The sequence below is a fragment of the Capricornis sumatraensis genome, chromosome 4 (genome assembly GCF_032405125.1).
Source record: "Capricornis sumatraensis isolate serow.1 chromosome 4, serow.2, whole genome shotgun sequence".
Classification (NCBI taxonomy): domain Eukaryota; kingdom Metazoa; phylum Chordata; class Mammalia; order Artiodactyla; family Bovidae; genus Capricornis; species Capricornis sumatraensis.
In genome coordinates this window covers 149,587,492-149,604,262 of record NC_091072.1, presented here as the reverse complement: position 1 = coordinate 149,604,262, position 16,771 = coordinate 149,587,492, and the positions used below count along the sequence as shown (strand labels likewise).

General features: G+C 44.6%; 1 protein-coding gene across 1 annotated transcript in view; it reads left to right on the top strand.

Moving 5' to 3' along the window:
• The first annotated feature begins 1,023 nt into the window (after positions 1-1,023).
• DYRK4 (dual specificity tyrosine phosphorylation regulated kinase 4) overlaps positions 1,024-16,771 on the top strand; it is a 50,174-nt gene continuing 34,426 nt past the window's right edge. The window contains exons 1-2 of the mRNA XM_068971528.1: positions 1,024-1,700; positions 4,990-5,083. Coding sequence (XP_068827629.1) covers positions 1,024-1,700; positions 4,990-5,083 — 771 coding nt within the window. The remainder of the gene's footprint in view (positions 1,701-4,989; positions 5,084-16,771) is intronic.

Genomic DNA, 16,771 nt, shown 5'->3' with positions numbered 1-16,771 from the left:
AGCATGTGGAGAACCAGTGCTGACCATAGACCCAACATGAATGTGTTGTAACAGCTGAAAAAAGCCAGTACTGGTTTTGTCTGCTTTAATTGAAGATCAGTGGCCATGTTGATATAAGGCAGAAACCAGCACAATATTGTAAAATGATTATCCCCCAATTAAAAAGAAAAATGAAAAAAATCAGTGACCTGGTGAGGGATGCAAAATTCTGGCTGCCCAACAAAGTGTTGATTAGAAGAGAACATTAATTCCAGCAAACGGTAGGCTTTTTAAGGGAGGTCATTTTTAGTCCAGACTTTCTCTCCTGCCTGGATACTCTATCAAATGAGGAGGGATTTGATGTAAAAGCACAGATGCCTGAAGATGAGCAGGTGCTGGGGAAGCAAAAAGCCACTGTTTTGAATATTTAAGAGCTCTTGAGTAGAAGAGGGGGTGAGTGTGCTCTTTGTAGCACCGTAGAGGAGAACAGATGTCAGCAAAGAAGAATAGGTGTCAGCAGAGGAGAACAGGTGTCAGCAAGAACAGGTGTCAGCAGAGGAGAACAGGTGTCAGTGGAGGAGAACAGGTGTCAGCGGAGGAGAACAGGTATCAGTGGAGAACAGGTATCAACAGAGAACAGGTGTCAGCAGAGATCAGGCATCAGCGGAGGAGAACAGGTGTCAGCAGAGAACAGGCTGTTGTCAGCAGAGGAGAACAGGTGTCAGTGGAGGAGAACAGGTGTTAGCAGAGAACAGGTGTCAGTGGAGGAGAACAGGTGTCAGCAGAGAACAGGTGTCAGTGGAGAACAGGTGTCAGTGGAGGAGAACAGGTGTCAGTGGAGGAGAACAGATGTCAGTGGAGGAGAACAGATATCAGCGGAGAAGAACAGGCATCAGCGGAGGAGAACAGGTATCAGCAGAGAACAGATGTCAGCGGAGAACAGGTGTCAGTGGAGGAGAACAGGTGTTAGCAGAGAACAGGCTGTTGTCAGCAGAGGAGAACAGGTGTAAGTGGAGGAGAACAGATATCAGCTGAGGAGAACAGATGTCAGTGGAGGAGAACAGGTGTCAGCAGAGAACAGGTGTCAGTAGAGGAGAACAGGTGTCAGTGGAGGAGAACAGGTATCAACAGAGAACAGGTGTCGGCAGAGAACAGGTATCAGTGGAGGAGAACAGGTGTCAGCAGAGAACAGGTGTCAGCAGAGGAGAACAGGTGTCAGCAGAGAACAGGTGTCAGCAGAGGAGAATAGGTGTCAGCGGAGGAGAACAGGTGTCATCAGAGAACAGGTGTCAGCAGAGGAGAATAGGTGTCAGCAGAGAACAGGTGTCAGAGGAGGAGAACAAGTATCTACAGAGGAGAATAGGTGTCAGCGGAGGAAAAAAGGTGTCATCCAGAGAACAGGTGTCGGAGACGAACAGGTATCAGCGGAGGGGAACAGCTGTCAGCAGAGAACAGGTGTCAGTGGAGGAGAACATGTGTCCGCAGAGGAGAATAGGTGTCAGCGGAGGAGAACAGGTGTCAGCAGAGAACAGGTGTCAGCAGAGGAGAATAGGTGTCAGCAGAGAACAGGTGTCAGAGGAGGAGAACAAGTATCTACGGAGGAGAATAGGTGTCAGCGGAGGAGAAAAGGTGTCATCCAGAGAACAGGTGTCGGAGACGAACAGGTATCAGCGGAGGGGAACAGCTGTCAGCAGAGAACAGGTGTCAGCGGAAGAGAACAGGTGTCAGCAGAGGAGAACAGCTGTCGGCAGGGAATAGGTATCTGCAGAGAGAACAGGTGTCAGCAGAGGATGCTGTTCAAGATCATTTTCTCCAATTGACATTGATGGAGGTCGAACCATGTGAAGGTTAACAGCTGGATGTGAAATGGGTTGTCTGGGAAAACAGTGAGTTCTGTTCCAGAAATATTCAAGCAGAGATGAGTGGTTACTTGGAATCCTCTTGAGAAGGTTATTCACACCAGTGGCGGGATGAGGGGGGGAGATAGCTTCTAAAAATTCTTCCAGCTCTTGAGCATCTGTGAATCTGTGGACCATGGAAAGTATCAGGGAGAATTGCATAGAAGCTAAGGAGTTCTCTTTGGCAGAAGAAGCATGTTAAATACACCATCTCCTGTTCCCAGAACTGTAAAGGGACTCCCTGCAAGTTGTATCTTGCCCCAGTCTCTGCCCTGAATGTGGTCCCCGGGCAGAAAGATCTACTGCAATAGAAATCCTGAAATTACAACAGACGAATCTCAAAAGATGTATTTCCTTTCTGGGCTTTGAAGTTCGGTCTAGATAGATAAAGGCTTCCCTGGTAGCTCAGTGGTAAGCACCCTGCCTGCTAATGCAGTGGACACGGGTTTGATCCCTGGGTCAGGAAGACCCCCTGGAGAAGGGAATGGCAACCCACTCTAGTATACTTGCCTGGGAAATTCCAGGGACAGATTAGCCTGGTGGGGTCAGAAAGAGTTGGACAAGACTGAGTGACTAACACTTCCACTTTCATACATAGAGGAAACATTATGTATAAGATTGTTGTGCTTGCAATAATGCGGTGCCACTGTTTACAGTCTGTCTTGCCCACCAGATTCTGAACTCTTAAAAGCAAGGATTCTGGTTTATTATATGTGATTCTTCTATGCTTGGCACAGTATCTGGCACACGGCGATCTGAACATTTCAGATAAATTAACCTAAGCTGTTTTAGATGTCTTTCCTTTCAGCAAATTTGTACCAAGAGATTTCAAATGCAAACTGCTGTCCTTGTCCCCATGATAAATATAAAACATAAAATACCAGTTCACCATTTCTGTCCCCAGGAGATTGACAAGATACAAACAGACACATAAATGGCAACCCACTCCAGTGTTCTTGCCTGGAGAATCCCATGGACAGAGGAGCCTGGTAGGTTATGGTTCATAAGAACATGAAGAGTCAGACATAACTGAATCGACTTAGCACTAGCACTAACACATGATAATTAACACTAACGCTGTTGACCAAGTGACAAAATGATCTCTATAGACAAAAGTGTTGACATCCAGAGGAAGGAGATAGTAATGGGCTGTAGAAGCAGGAAAACTCTGACCCATGAAAAATAATAGGAACTTAAAATCTCAGTTCTCAAAGCAGTATTCCTCTGAATAACTTCTCAATCATGGTGCTGTCACCGCTTATAGCGTGTCCCCAAGAGCTTATTCCCTGGTGGCTCAGATGGTAAAGAAAGTGCCTGCAATGTGGGAGACCCGAGTTCGATCTCTGGACAAGGAAATGGCAACCCACTCCAGGATTCTTGCCTGGAGAATTCCATGGGTAGGGGAGCCTGGTGGGCTGCAGTCAGTCCATGGGGTCACAAAAAGTTGGACACGACTGAGTGACTAACACTTCAAGAACTTATGGCTGGCGTGGTTTGCAGAAGCTGTGATAACATTTGCTTTGGTGCCTGATCTGCTCCTATTCTGTGGATTCTTAACTCCCTTGGCTCTTGCTAGAGTGAGGGGCTGAAAAGGGGGCTTCCAAGAGATGGAGTGGAGTCTCAGCGGAGGTCTGCTGACGTGACAGAAGGTTGATGATGGCGTGAGAACCCTCTAAGACTCGATCATCCATTTCCTCAAGTCACCACTTTAGCTAGAGTCCATAAGCTTATGGGAGTTAGTTTTTCATCTTGCCATGAGTTAATTATTTAGGGAGTTGTGCTTGGAAGGAAGAAGGTGCAAATGTGACCCAGTGAATCCAGAAGCGTGGATCACTTAAGCTAATGAGTAGGTCCATATTTTAGGGGGAAAGATGCTGGCGGCTGGAGAATGGTTTACTCTGCAGTCAGCAGACAGAGGTGGGGCTTTTTGCTTGATGTCCTGAGCTGCTAACCTCCTTCCTAGCTCCTCGTCCTGCCTTGGCCCTGGTCTCCTTCTGCCATGAGCACGTAAGGTTATCCAGTGTCCACGTAGGCCACCAGAAGGGAGACAAGAGGAACAGTGGTGCCTCAGCCATAATTAGACCTGCCACCTTCTCTTCTCCAAGGCTGCCCGGCATTCTTCCCATCCTGGGGTGGGGACCATTACTTACAGAGTCAGTCCCCTACATACGAACGAGTTGCCTTCCCAGAGTGCATTCGCTAAGTCCAACCTATTTGTAAGTCCAGCAAAGTGAGCCTAGGCACCAACTAACACAATCGACTATATAGTACTACCCTGCAATAGCTTTATGACATTTTCATACAAATAACACATAAAAGGCAAACAAAAAGTAAATAAAACGTTTCTAAGCTTACAGTACAGTGCCTTGAAAAGTACAATAGGACAACACAACAGCTGGCACACGGGGGCTGGCATCGAGTGACCAGGCAAGAAGAGTTACTGACTGGAGGAGGCAGAGGAGGGGGGAGAGGGTGGAGCTGAAGGATGGTCAACAACAGGAGACGGAGGGCAAGCTGTCAGCTCACTCGCGCCTGATGTTGACAGCACAGCTTCTGGTTCCTTGTCAGATTCAGTTCTATCACCCCTCTTGGAAAAACGATCCAGTGACCTCTGGGAAGTAGCTTTTTTTTTTTTTTTCTCATCATAGATGGTGCGGTAGCGCTGGACTTTGTTCTGAACGGCTGCTGCAGCCTTTGTGCCCTGTTTGACATTCAGGTCCTGAACCCCCCAAAACTAACTGTGCCTCCTGAAATAAAGACAGTCCCTTTGTCATCTCCTGCGTCGCGTATCTCTTCTGTTCTTCAGTTTGTTCATCTCCCTCTTGTCTACATTTGTCCTTTCCCTGGGCCTCCAATTCCATCAGATCTTCATTAGTAAGGCTCTCATGTTGTATAGCAACAGGCCTGTAAGGTAAAGTACACGAAAGCACACCCAACTCTGGAGGCTGCATGCATGAGACAATGGACAACCAGACACGTGAACTAACTTCCGTGATTGGACGTGTGAACACACGTTTGCATCTTTGAGAATTCGCGACTTGAAGGTTCGTGTGTAGGGCACTTGCTGTGTTTTACTTCTAATACTGGTTTATCTTTTTGTCTCCTTCTGCAGGACTGAAATGGATGCTAAAAAGCCAAGGAAAGGCAGTGTGACATCCTTCCCAATTTTGAAAGCAGCAAAGAAACAAAATCTCACCTCTGTGAAGGTAAGGACCCTTGCATTTCATTTGGGAGAAGAAAGGTTTTGTTGTGAAGTTTTGGGGACTCAGGACCCAGTGGGACTGTTGTGCCCCAAGCATCTGTGGTGACAGGGGGAAGGGAAGGGGCAGAGCCAGGTCTGGGTGGGCCAGAGGGAAAACAAGCTGGATGGCCAGTGTATGGTTTCTTGAACTTGAGGACTTCAGGATAATAATCTAACAGGTGACCTGCATGTGAGGAATCCTGCGTTAATGTCGCTTCTGAAGCACCTTTTATTCTGTTCTGTGTGTTGTTCTTGTTTAGTCACTAAGTCATGTCCAATTCTTTGCAACCCCGTGTATTGCAGCCCTGCCCTGTTTATCTGGGGTCAGTACTGGAAGTGTCCTGGTTTTGATCAAATAGCCAAGAACTGTTTCAGAAAAGATCTGTTTCTGTTTTTCCTAGCATGGTCATGCTGTTTTTTACTCTGCCTCGAAAGCTAGCAAAATGCCACGGCACCAATACTGTGATGCAGTGACACTGTGCCTGCCCTCTGTAAGGTCAACTTCTAAATCAGGTGTATTTTCTAATCTAATGCCTTTAGTATGGATTTTATCACTTACTCACAAGGTCATATTGCCTGGGATTTTTGTTCTGAAAAATTTGCAGCAGACTTTATCCCAGAGCATTCTGGTTTGACTTCCTGAACCCTGCCTGCATCACTGAGTGGGATGAGTGAGTCCAGCAGCTACCCAAGGCCTAGTGAAAACTCCTCTGCAGGCCATCACTACCTCTTTCTTACTTTTAGGCCCCCTCCTCCAGGCAGTTTTCCAGATTTAACCTTGGCCTTCCTCGCTTGGGATTATACTTCATAAAATTATACCCTAATGGAAAATCCATTGTTCCCCATTCCTACCTCTACTATTATCATGTACAACAAAAAACATCTTGCAGTGAATACATTTGCAAAAGATTTATGAATACCGAAACATCTCCTTTGATAAAACAAAAATTAATATAACATATTTGAAATAGTAAATCTACAGCAAATATGACATTATAAGAAAGGTAACATTCTGTTCACATTTTAAAATATGCAAACAGAATGATCTTGGTTGTGATTTTACTTTGGCAAAATTGTCGTGAGTTTTGCAGTTTACCTGTTTTGTTTTAGCTGCTTGAGTATTTAGCTTGTTGAGTGTTTAGATAGCTCCCACAGAAATCTTAGTGGCCAGTACTGTTATTGTCTCCATTTTACAGACGAGGAAACTAAGATTCAGGTGAAGTTAACTGCTTCACAGCCATAAACGAGTGAGTGGAGGATAAAATTCAAACCCATATTCTTAACAAGTCTATCCCATGCCTCTTTGATGAGTAATGGCAACTCTGTTATATGTTTCTTCACATATTTATTTAAATTAATTTTAAGGAAAGAAAATTCTGCTGCAATTACAGTCAAAAAATAAAATAAAAAATCACATTCAAGATAAACTCACATATGTTGTCATTTGTTAACTCACAGATTGACAGCATCATTTAAAAATACTATTTAAATTTATAACTTATAAGGGTAGCCTAACAACTGATGCGAACAAGTCTTGAAAAGATTCACATATTTAAATAAACTAATAATAATTTATATTTATTTCATGATATTTAATATTATGTTATAAAGGTAGCATTATTATAATTTAATATGTAAGTATTTTTTAATGTGGATCTTGATAATATTTCAGTCAAGAAAGTTTTTTAAAACGTGGCTTTTAAAATTGAATTCAGACAATGTGGAGGGGGGAGGGATAAATCAGGAGCTTGGATTAATTACAGACACTGCTATACATAAGATGGATAACCAGAAAGGACCTACTGTATAGTGCAGGGAACTCTACTCAATATTCTGTGATAACCTATATGAGAGAAGAACGTATGTAAACAGAAACTGAAAAAGAATGAATATATGTATATGTGTAAATGTAAGTTCACATATGATATGTAATATATGTATAACTGAATCACTTTGCTGTAGTCCTGGAATGGATTGCCATTTCCTTCTCCAGGGGATCTTCCCAACCCAGGGCTCGAACCTGGGTCTCCCACACTGTAGACAGACGCTTTACCATCTGAGCCACCAGGGAAGCAACCAAGTTTATATATAATATGTAATATATGTATAACTGAATCACTTTGCTGTACACCTGAAACTAACACACTGTAAATCAACTATAATCCAATAATTTTTTTAGAAAATTGATTTCAGCTGTCTTTGAGAAATGGGTGATGCTCTAGATAGTAATCAGTTCAGTTCAGTCGCTCAGTTGTGTCTGACTCTTTGCAACCCCATGGACTGCAGCACGCCAGGCCTCCCTGTCCATTACCAACTCTTGAAGTTTACTCAAACTCATGTCCATTCCTTTCAAAGAAAACAAGCTCACAGCCACTGCTGGGACCGGAGCAGATTCAGAACTCTGGGCTCTCAGGTGGGGCTGTCCCAGGGAACTTACCTGGGAGAGGCATGGGCAAGGGAGTTCTGCTAACTGCAGTTTCCCAGACAAGTGATTGGGTGCCACAGAGTATCTCAGCACACGTGCTGAGCCTTGGGAGAGTAGGCACCCATTCTGTTACTTCTCTTCTACCCTTGGGCTGACCCTGTGGCTCGGTGGTAAAGTATCCACCTGCAATGCAGGGGCTGCAGGAGATGCGAGTTCCATCCCTGGGTCAGGAAGATCCCCTGGAGGAGGGCATGGCAACCCACTCCAGTATTCTTGCCTAGAAAACCCCACGGACATAGGAACCTGGTGGGATACAGCCCATGGGGTCACAGAGTCGGACATGACTAAGTGACTAACACTTTCACTTTCACCATTATTTATGGAGTGAACTCATATTTATGGAGTGAACTGATTTTTTATGGGGTGAACTTTGAATATAACCATAAGCAGCCAATCTAGAATTGATGGTTCCATGAAACATCAGCACATCACACAACATAATATCTGTGTTTGGGTGGACTCGGGGTTCTGAAGTACAGTGCTTACTTGCTGTTTCCCATTTTTCTCCTAGAACCCCACTCTTCCTCCTGAGATCTACTTAGTAAGTACCAGTGGTTTTGTTTTGCATTCCCAGGGTGCTCTCAATTTGGGGAGAGAGGAGGTCAAAGATTGGAGTTTACTTTCCACTGCTGTGACAAGGACATGGGGCAAGCAGGCATGGAGGCATGTCTCTGAGTACCAGAATTAATCAGAGCAGGTAGATAACTCCTGTTGAATACTTCTTCAGGCCATGAAAATTAGCATCCATCTGCTTGACATTGGAGGTGGGATGAGTTGATGTTGGAAACACAGCCCCAACCCCATATGTGTTTCTGTATTTTCTTTTCTCAACAACATTGAGCAAGTCGGCACCCCCATTTTACAGAGGAGGAAACTAGGAACTAAAGAGATTAAGCAAGTTACCAGATAAAGTAATTCTGCTAATAAAGGCTGAAATAAGAATTCAGATTTTCTTCTATAATTCATTCATGCTTTTTAAAAAATGGTTTTTTATTATTAAATGTTGAGTATGTATAAAAGAATATTCAGGGATTTCCCTGGCGGTCCAGTGGTTGAAACTTCACCTTCCAATACAGGGGGTGCAGGGATGATCCCTTGTCAGAGAGCCAAGATCCCACCATGCCTTGTGGCTCAAAACACAAAACAAAACATAAAACAGATACAGCATGGTAACAGATTCAATAAAGACCTTTAAAATGGCTCACATCAAAAAATCTTTAAAAAATAATAATAAAAAGAAATTCTAAGTATATGTGTCAGGTCTAAAGGATAGTATACAGTAGGCATTTTTGCATGTTTCCTACGCACAGTTTAAGAAAGATGGCCCCTGTGTGTCCCTCCCCATCTTATTTCACCCTGTCTGTTGACCCCCCTGAGATAACCAGTCTTTTGAGTTTTACATTTATCATTCCATTAACCGTGTATTGTTTAATTTTGCATGCTTTTATATGTCTTGAATGGTACTGCTCAGTCTTCTCTTAAAGCACACTTTGTAGCTCCGTACTCACAAACACTGGACAGCATTTGACTGGTTTCACTTGGATTGATCAGGTCGTCACACTGACTGATCAGTGCCTGTGCCTGCCCTTTCGATATGTGAATATTGTTCTTGGGAACCTGTTTATGGATCAATTTCACTGCCATATTCAGTGGTATTGGGTGTACTGCACTTCCTATCAGTTTTGATGGGTGAGTGTTTTTTCCCTTATGTTTTTGCCATTAAAAACACTGCATGTCTTCCTGGTGCATACATGCAGGGGTTTCTAGAGCGTGAATTTAGGAGGGGTTTGCTGGGTGCCAGGGTATGTGAATGCCTCACTTTATCAGATGACACCAATATTTTCTAAAGCATCAGCATGAATGTACCTGGCCTCTTGTAGGATGTACACGTTTCTGCTGATACACACCCTTTTTATTCCTTGATACAGTGTGGCTTCTTAGTTTGCCAGTTTAGAAGACATGACAATATTTTCTTCTATTTTAATTTACATTTTGATGATTATCATGAGATTGAACCTCTCTCTTTTCATATGTTTATTGGCCATTGGTGTTTCTTCTTCTGTGGAGTGCCTGGCTGTGCCTGATTTTGCTTAAATTTTTCTTTTATGTTGTCTTTTTCTTACTGATTTGTAGACTATTTATATATAATATATAAAACATGTGAATAAAATAGAAATAAAATATACATATATTCATTTAATACATAAAAACTATTTAAAGTATTTACTAGTCCTTTGCCAGTTATCATCAGTTTAGTCGCTCAGTTGTTTCTGACTCTGCAACCCCGTGGGCTGCAGCACACCAGGCTTCCCTGTCCATCACCAGCTTCCGGAGCTCGCTCACATTCATGTCCATTGAGTCGGTGATGCCATCTAACCATCTCATCCTCTGCCGTCCCTTTCTCCTCCTGCCCCCAATCCCCTCCAGCATCAGAGTCTTTTCCAATGAGTCAATTCTTCCCATCAGGTGACCAAAGTATGGGAGTTTCAACTTCAGCATCAGTCCTTCCAATGAATATTTGGGACTGATCTCCTTTAGGATGGACTGGTTTGATCTCCTTGAAGTCCAAGGGACTCTCAAGAGTCTTCTCCAACACCACAGTTCAAAAGCATCAGTTTTTCGGCACTCAGATTTCTTTATAGTCCAACCCTTACATCCATACACGACCACTGGAAAAACCATAGCTTTGACTAGACGGACCTTTGTTGGCAAAGTAATGTCTCTGCTTTTGAATATACTATCTAGGTTGGTCATAACTTTTCTTCCAAGGAGTAAGCGTCTTTTAATTTCATGGCTGCAATCACCATCTGCTGTGATTTTGGAACCCCCCAAAATAAAGTCTGACACTGTTTCCACTGTTTCCCCATCTATTTCCCATGAAGTGATGGGATCAGATGCCATGATCTTCGTTTTCTGAATGTTGAGCTTTAAGCCAACTTTTTCACTCTCCTCTTTCACTTTCATCAAGAGGCTCTCAGTTCTTCTTCACTTTCTTCCATAAAGGTGGTGTCATCTGCATATCTGAGGTTATTGATATTTCTCCCAGCAATCTTGATTCCAGCTTGTGCTTCATCCAGCCTGGCATTTCACATGATGTACTCTACGTATAGGTTAAATAGGCAGGGTGACAATATACAGTCTTGACGTCCTCCTTTTCCTATTTGGAACCAGTCTGTTGTTCCATGTCCAGTTCTGTTGCTTCTTGACCTACATACAGATTTCTCAGGAGGCAGGTAAGGTGGTCTGGTATTCCCATCTCTTTCAGAGTTTTCCACCGTTTATTGTGATCCACACAAAGGCTTTGGCATAGTCAATAGAGCAGAAGTAGATGTTTTTCTGGAACTCTCTTGCTTTTTCCATGATCCAACAGATATTGGCAATTTGATCTCTGGTACCTCTGCCTCTTCTAAATCCAGCTTGAATGTATGGAAGTTCATGGTTCACTGACTGTTGAAGTCTGGCTTGGAGAATTTTGATCATTACTTTGCTAGCATGTGAGATGAGTACAATTGTGCAGTAGTTTGAACAGTTATATGTGCAGCCGATACCTGGAATAGGAAATGACAACTGACTCCAGTATTCTTTCCTGGAGGGCTCCATGGCCAGAGCAGCCTGGTGGGCTACAGTCCCTGGGGTCGTAAGGAGTCACACATGACTGAACAACTCAGCACAGCACATTGGTACTCAGAAAACACTGTTTGCCTTCACCTAGCGTAACGACCTCCAAATCCATTCATGTTGCTGCAAGTGGCAAAATGTTATTCTTTTTAAGTGGCTGGGTAGTATTCCATGCATATATTTGCTGCTTCTTCTTAATCCATTTATCTCTTGATAGGCACTTTGGTTGTTTCCATGTCTTGGCTATTGTGAGTAATGTTGCTATGAATGCTGGGGTGCATGTATCTTTTTGAATTAATGTTTTTGTTTTGGGGATATATACCCAGGAGTGGAATTGCTGGGTCATATGTTAGTTCTGTTTTTAGCTTTTTGAGAAGCCTCCCAACTGTTTTCCACATGGGCTGCACCGATTTACCAATAGTGGTATTTTTAAATTATAAAAGCAGCCTGTGTTCATATGAAACACTTGGGAAATAAGGGAGTCTCAAAGATGAGTTTTGGCTGTTGAGCAGGCCTCCTAGAGCTTTGATGGAATACGAGGAGGTCCTGAAAACTGCCTGATGGCCTTCTCCAAGGCCCCATCTTTTTATCTTCCACCCCATACCCCTCCAGAGGCTTTCTCCAGCCACCTTCCAGGGCCCAGGTCTCAAACAACACAGGAATCCTCTCCAATGCCATGTACCCTTTGAATAAAATCTGTTTTATACTGCAGATTCCTAATCTGGACTCAGAGTTCAGGACTGTTAAAGAGACTCCTGTTATATTGGCTCAGAGATCAGTAAGAGGCCACAGAATAATGCATTAAGCTCATAGTCTTAAAGGAAAGTTTCTATTTGCCCTGGTGGATGCAGGCAATCACACGTTCTTCTTCCTACCTCCTGGGGATGCTGCGGTACAATGAGGGTTGTCATGGGCGATGGGTGCCTCTTGGGGAAACTTCCAGAGACAAACAAGCAGGAAGTTCATATATTTGTGCAACCTGCTGGTCCTGTGAGTGGGTGCAGGTGTATAGAGATGCCAGCGGTCCTCAGGGTGGTCAGGCCTGGAGCAGCTGGAACCCGGGGTGGATGGCATCTGTGACCTGCCTCCTGTCTTTACCTGGCTTGTCTTGCAAATATCATTTTTTATGTGTGGTGTACTGTGACAAAGATTGAGAAGCCCTGTTCTGTGCAGTGGTTCTGAGTCTTGGTTCCACAGAAAGATGAAGGATTGCTTTAAGACACACTCCCAGCGGTCACTTGAATGAATCTTATAGACAGATTGGAATTTTGGAGGTTACACCTACCCAGCCACCCCCAAGTCCGTGCAAATTTCTCACAAATGCTCACCAGGGGGACTCTCCTTCCAGTGATGGGGCGCTCACTAGCTCATGAGCTCTAGACTTTAGAAAATCCTTCCTTTTATTATCCCAGAAACGACTTCCCTCTGTATTCCACACATTGACCTGACTCTGTCCTGTGGATCACATGTAACAAGCTTTTATTGTGTCCTAGGTAACCGTCCTTCTGATATTGTCACTCCCTCAGAGATTTTGGGTGTTTTATTAACAGCCTTTTTAAAGAGCAGTTTTACATTTTCTGAAAAATTAAGCAGACAGTACAGAGTTCCCCTATACCACTCCATACCCCATGTCTGTTCCCCTATTATTATCTTATATTCTTATACTATGTAGTCACAACAGGGAGCCAATATTGATACATTATTAACAAAACTCCATCCATACTTGGGGCAGATTTCCTTTGTTTTTTTTTTTGTTTGTTTGTTTTTTTACCTTACATCCTTGGTCTGTTGCAGGATCCCACCCAGGATATCACATTACATTTAGTTCCGTCTCCTTAAGATAACAATCAAGTGTCTTAACTTGGCTATTCAGTGCCTTCCACAGGCCGCCCTCTGCTCCAGCTTAACCAGCGTGAGCCGTGAAGACCTTCAGAGCATGCCCGGATTCTGTTTTTTTCACCCAATGAGCATGTTCCATACCCTCCCTTCCAATGAAGGCTCAGGTCAAGCCACACCCCTTCCAAGAGCCACCCTCTGGATGGACCTCTTTCTGCATGGGCTGCATCCACAGAGGTCGCTTTCTGCTTTGCTGTCACTCACTGCCCATGCTTTTTGTTTGGCATTTGGTTTTGGTTGTGTTTTGTAATGTACTTTAAAAGATAACGTTATTTGTTTGTTTTTCTCTGCGCTGGGTCTTCACTGCCGCACAGACTTCTCTCTCATTTCGGTGGGTGGCTTCTCATCGCAGTGGCTTCTCTTGTCGCAGAGCATGGGCTTCAGGGCACTCAGGCTTCAGTAGCTGCAGTTCCCAGGCTCTAGAGCGCAGGCTCAGTAGTTGTGGTGCTTGGGCTTAGTTGCTCTGAGGCATGTGGGATCTTCTTGGATCAGTGATCAAACTGTGTCTCCTGGGAAGGCAAGCAGATTCTTTACGACTGAGCCACCAGGAAAGCCCTTGTAATGTTCTTTTAATTTGTCCAGTCTTCTCCCCAGTGTTATGCTCCGAGCCCGTATCTCCGAACCGACCGAGAGAGCAAGTCCACCACAGTAATGCAGAAACAAGAAGGGAGTTTATCTCTAGCGCGCTAGGGCTCAAGTCTCATCCCACACAAGGGAATCCGACAAGAGCCCCGAACAAAGGAGTATGGTGGCTTATATACAGGCAGTTCTTTGTCTCAGTTACAGGAGTAGCTGGCGTTACATGATTGGCCAGGCAGGATGAGCGCATATCCTGTCTCTTTTTGGTAAACATGACTCAGGTCCTAGAGACCGTCGTTTGGTCCCTAACATTCCCCCCTGTCCTTAGATCATATACAGGAATCTTCCTCTCAGTCCTGAGACACAGTTTGATATTGTTGTCGAAGCACAAACAGCTGTACTGTATTTATGTGTTTTTTACAAAGGCTATAAGTCTATTGATTATACACGGGCCAAAGGTAAGCATCAGTAGAAGTATTAGCAGGGGACCTAGCAAGGTGGAGATTAGGGTGGTCAACCAAGGGGATTGTTGAAACCAAGACTCAGACCATCTTTGTTGAGCCTCACGTTCTCGTTTACGTTGGGCTAGTCCCTCTCTTATTTTGGACATAGATTTTTTAAACTATTTTTGTATGATCAGCATAAAAACAACACTCTTTTTTTAGGGCAGCACAGAGTCCCCCCTGTATCTCCCCACAGATCTTTTAGTTATGTCTGGGCGCACCTGGACATGCCCAGAATGCATGATTTGGGAGCTTGTCCCTCTTCCAGGGTACATTTACCACTGGCTTAAGGTCAAAGTATAAGTCTGGCCACCAAGTATTTGGTGGATGTATTGCGGTGGTGGAGTTAAGCATCTCACGTGTTAGTCTATTTTGCACCTTCCAGGTGATTTTGACGGGTTGATTCGGGTTCACGCTGGCAGCTCCGGAGCAGGGTAACTGGGTCATCCACAAGCAGGCCCAGCCGAGCTGTCCTGGTCCTGTTGGCGCCTTCGAAGCTTTAGCCTCAAGGGGTTGGACGGGTGCAGAGATGTTTCCCATTTTTTTTAGCGTCTTCTTGCTCTGCTGAAGCAGCTGGGCGTACGTGGTTGCAATGCACCCAAGGCCCGATACCGTCAACCTTTAGGGCAGTTGGGGTGGTAAGAAGAACAACATAAGGACCCTTCCATTTGGGTTCTAGTGCCTTGGTTTGGTGCCTTTTGACCCATACCCAGTCTCCGGGGTCAATGTCATGTGAGGGAATAGTTCCCTTATTTTGACCCACATGTATTTCCCGGAGCAGTTTCCAGACACGAGAGTGCACCTTGCTTAAGGCCATCAAGGCCTCTTGGAGTTGCCCCAACGTGGGAGGTGGTAGTTTTTTCCCTTTAAATATTGGACATACAGGGGGAGGTCTCCCATACATAATCTCAAATGGGGTCAGATTAAGTTGATAAGGAGTATTACGCGCACGGAAGAGGGCGAAGGGAAGGAGGGTCACCCAGTCCCCACCAGTCTCTATAGCCAATTTAGTTAAAGTTTTTTTTAAGAGTCTGATTTATTTTTTTTACTTGCCCTGAGCTTTGTGGACTGTATTCACAATGTAACTTTCATTTAGTCCCCAGGGCTAGGGCAAGGCTCTGAACTATTTGACTCACAAAGGCAGGTCTATTATCAGAGCCGATGGTCACTGGCAGGCCAAACCTGGGAACTATTTTTTTTTTAAATCTTTTTTGCCACTATCATCGCGGTTTCTCCCTTTGTAGGAAAAGCTTCCACCCACCCTGAGAAGGTATCCACCAACACTAACAAGTACCGGTAACCATACTTGCCTGGCCTTACCTCGGTGAAATTTATTTTCCAGTGTTGCCCTGGTCTTTTTCCCCGATACCTCAGTCCTGCATGTTGTCCTTTTCCTGGCCTCATCTGTTGACACGCCTTACAAGCATGCACTATGTTTTTTACAGTTGTCTGGTGCCGGGGAAATCGCAGGCGCGCAGTTTGAAAGAGCATCAGAGTCTTTTTTTCTCCCAGATGAGTAGACAAGTGCAAATGCTCACATAGTTGCCGTCCCAACTGAGCAGGGAGTATCAGGTAGCCGTCTGAGTCTCGGTACCATCCATCTTCACCTTTTTGAAGGTTGGTGTGTTTTTGGATCCAAGCAAGGTCTGTGGATGAATACTCGGGGGTTGAGGGCAGAGTTCCCATACCTGGAGGTGGAAGTCCGATCGCCAACACAGGGGTGATGAAATCTTTATCAGCTACTTTTCGAGCTGCCAGGTCTGCGGCACGATTCCCTCGTGCCGTGGGGCTGTCACCCTTCTGATGTCCAGGTACGTGTACTATTGACACAGCCCGAGGCATCTGTACAGCCTCTAAAAGTCTACGGATTTCAGGCAAGTTTTTAATTTTTTTTTTTCAGCTGTCAAAAACCCCCATTCCCGATATATCGGGCCCTGGATGTGTACCGTGCCAAAAGCATAGCGACTGTCAGTGAAAATAGTTATTTTTTTTCTTTGGCTCTTTCTAATGCTTGAATCAGGGCAATTAACTCTGCCTTTTGTGCTGAGGTATCCGGGGGAAGGGCCTCTGCCCATATCGTCCTTCCAGAGTCATCTACTACTGTGGCTCCCGCCCGTCTCTGTCCATCTTTTACATAACTGCTGCCGTCTGTGAACCATTTTAGCTCACTGTTATCCAGTGGAGTATCAGTTAAGTCCTTTTGCATTGCTGTTACCCCGGCCAGTATCTCATCACAATCATGGAGGGGGCTATTTTCCCCCGGATTGGGCAAAAGAGTGGCCGGATTTAGAGTGCAGGGCATTTGGAAATGAATCCGTGGGGTGTCAAGTAGCAAGGCCTGGTAGTGCGTCAAGCGGGCATTAGAAATCTATTTACCTGGGGCTTGCTTTAAAACTCTCTCTATGGCATGAGGAGTGTAGACCAAGAGTCTCTGTCCATAAGTCAGTTTATCAGCATCGTGGACTAAAAGCGCAGTGGCCACGATGATACGGAGGCAAGGTGGCCATCTGGCTGCCACTGGGTCCAGTCTCTTGGAAAGGTAAGCTACAGGTCGCTTTCATGGTCCCCATCT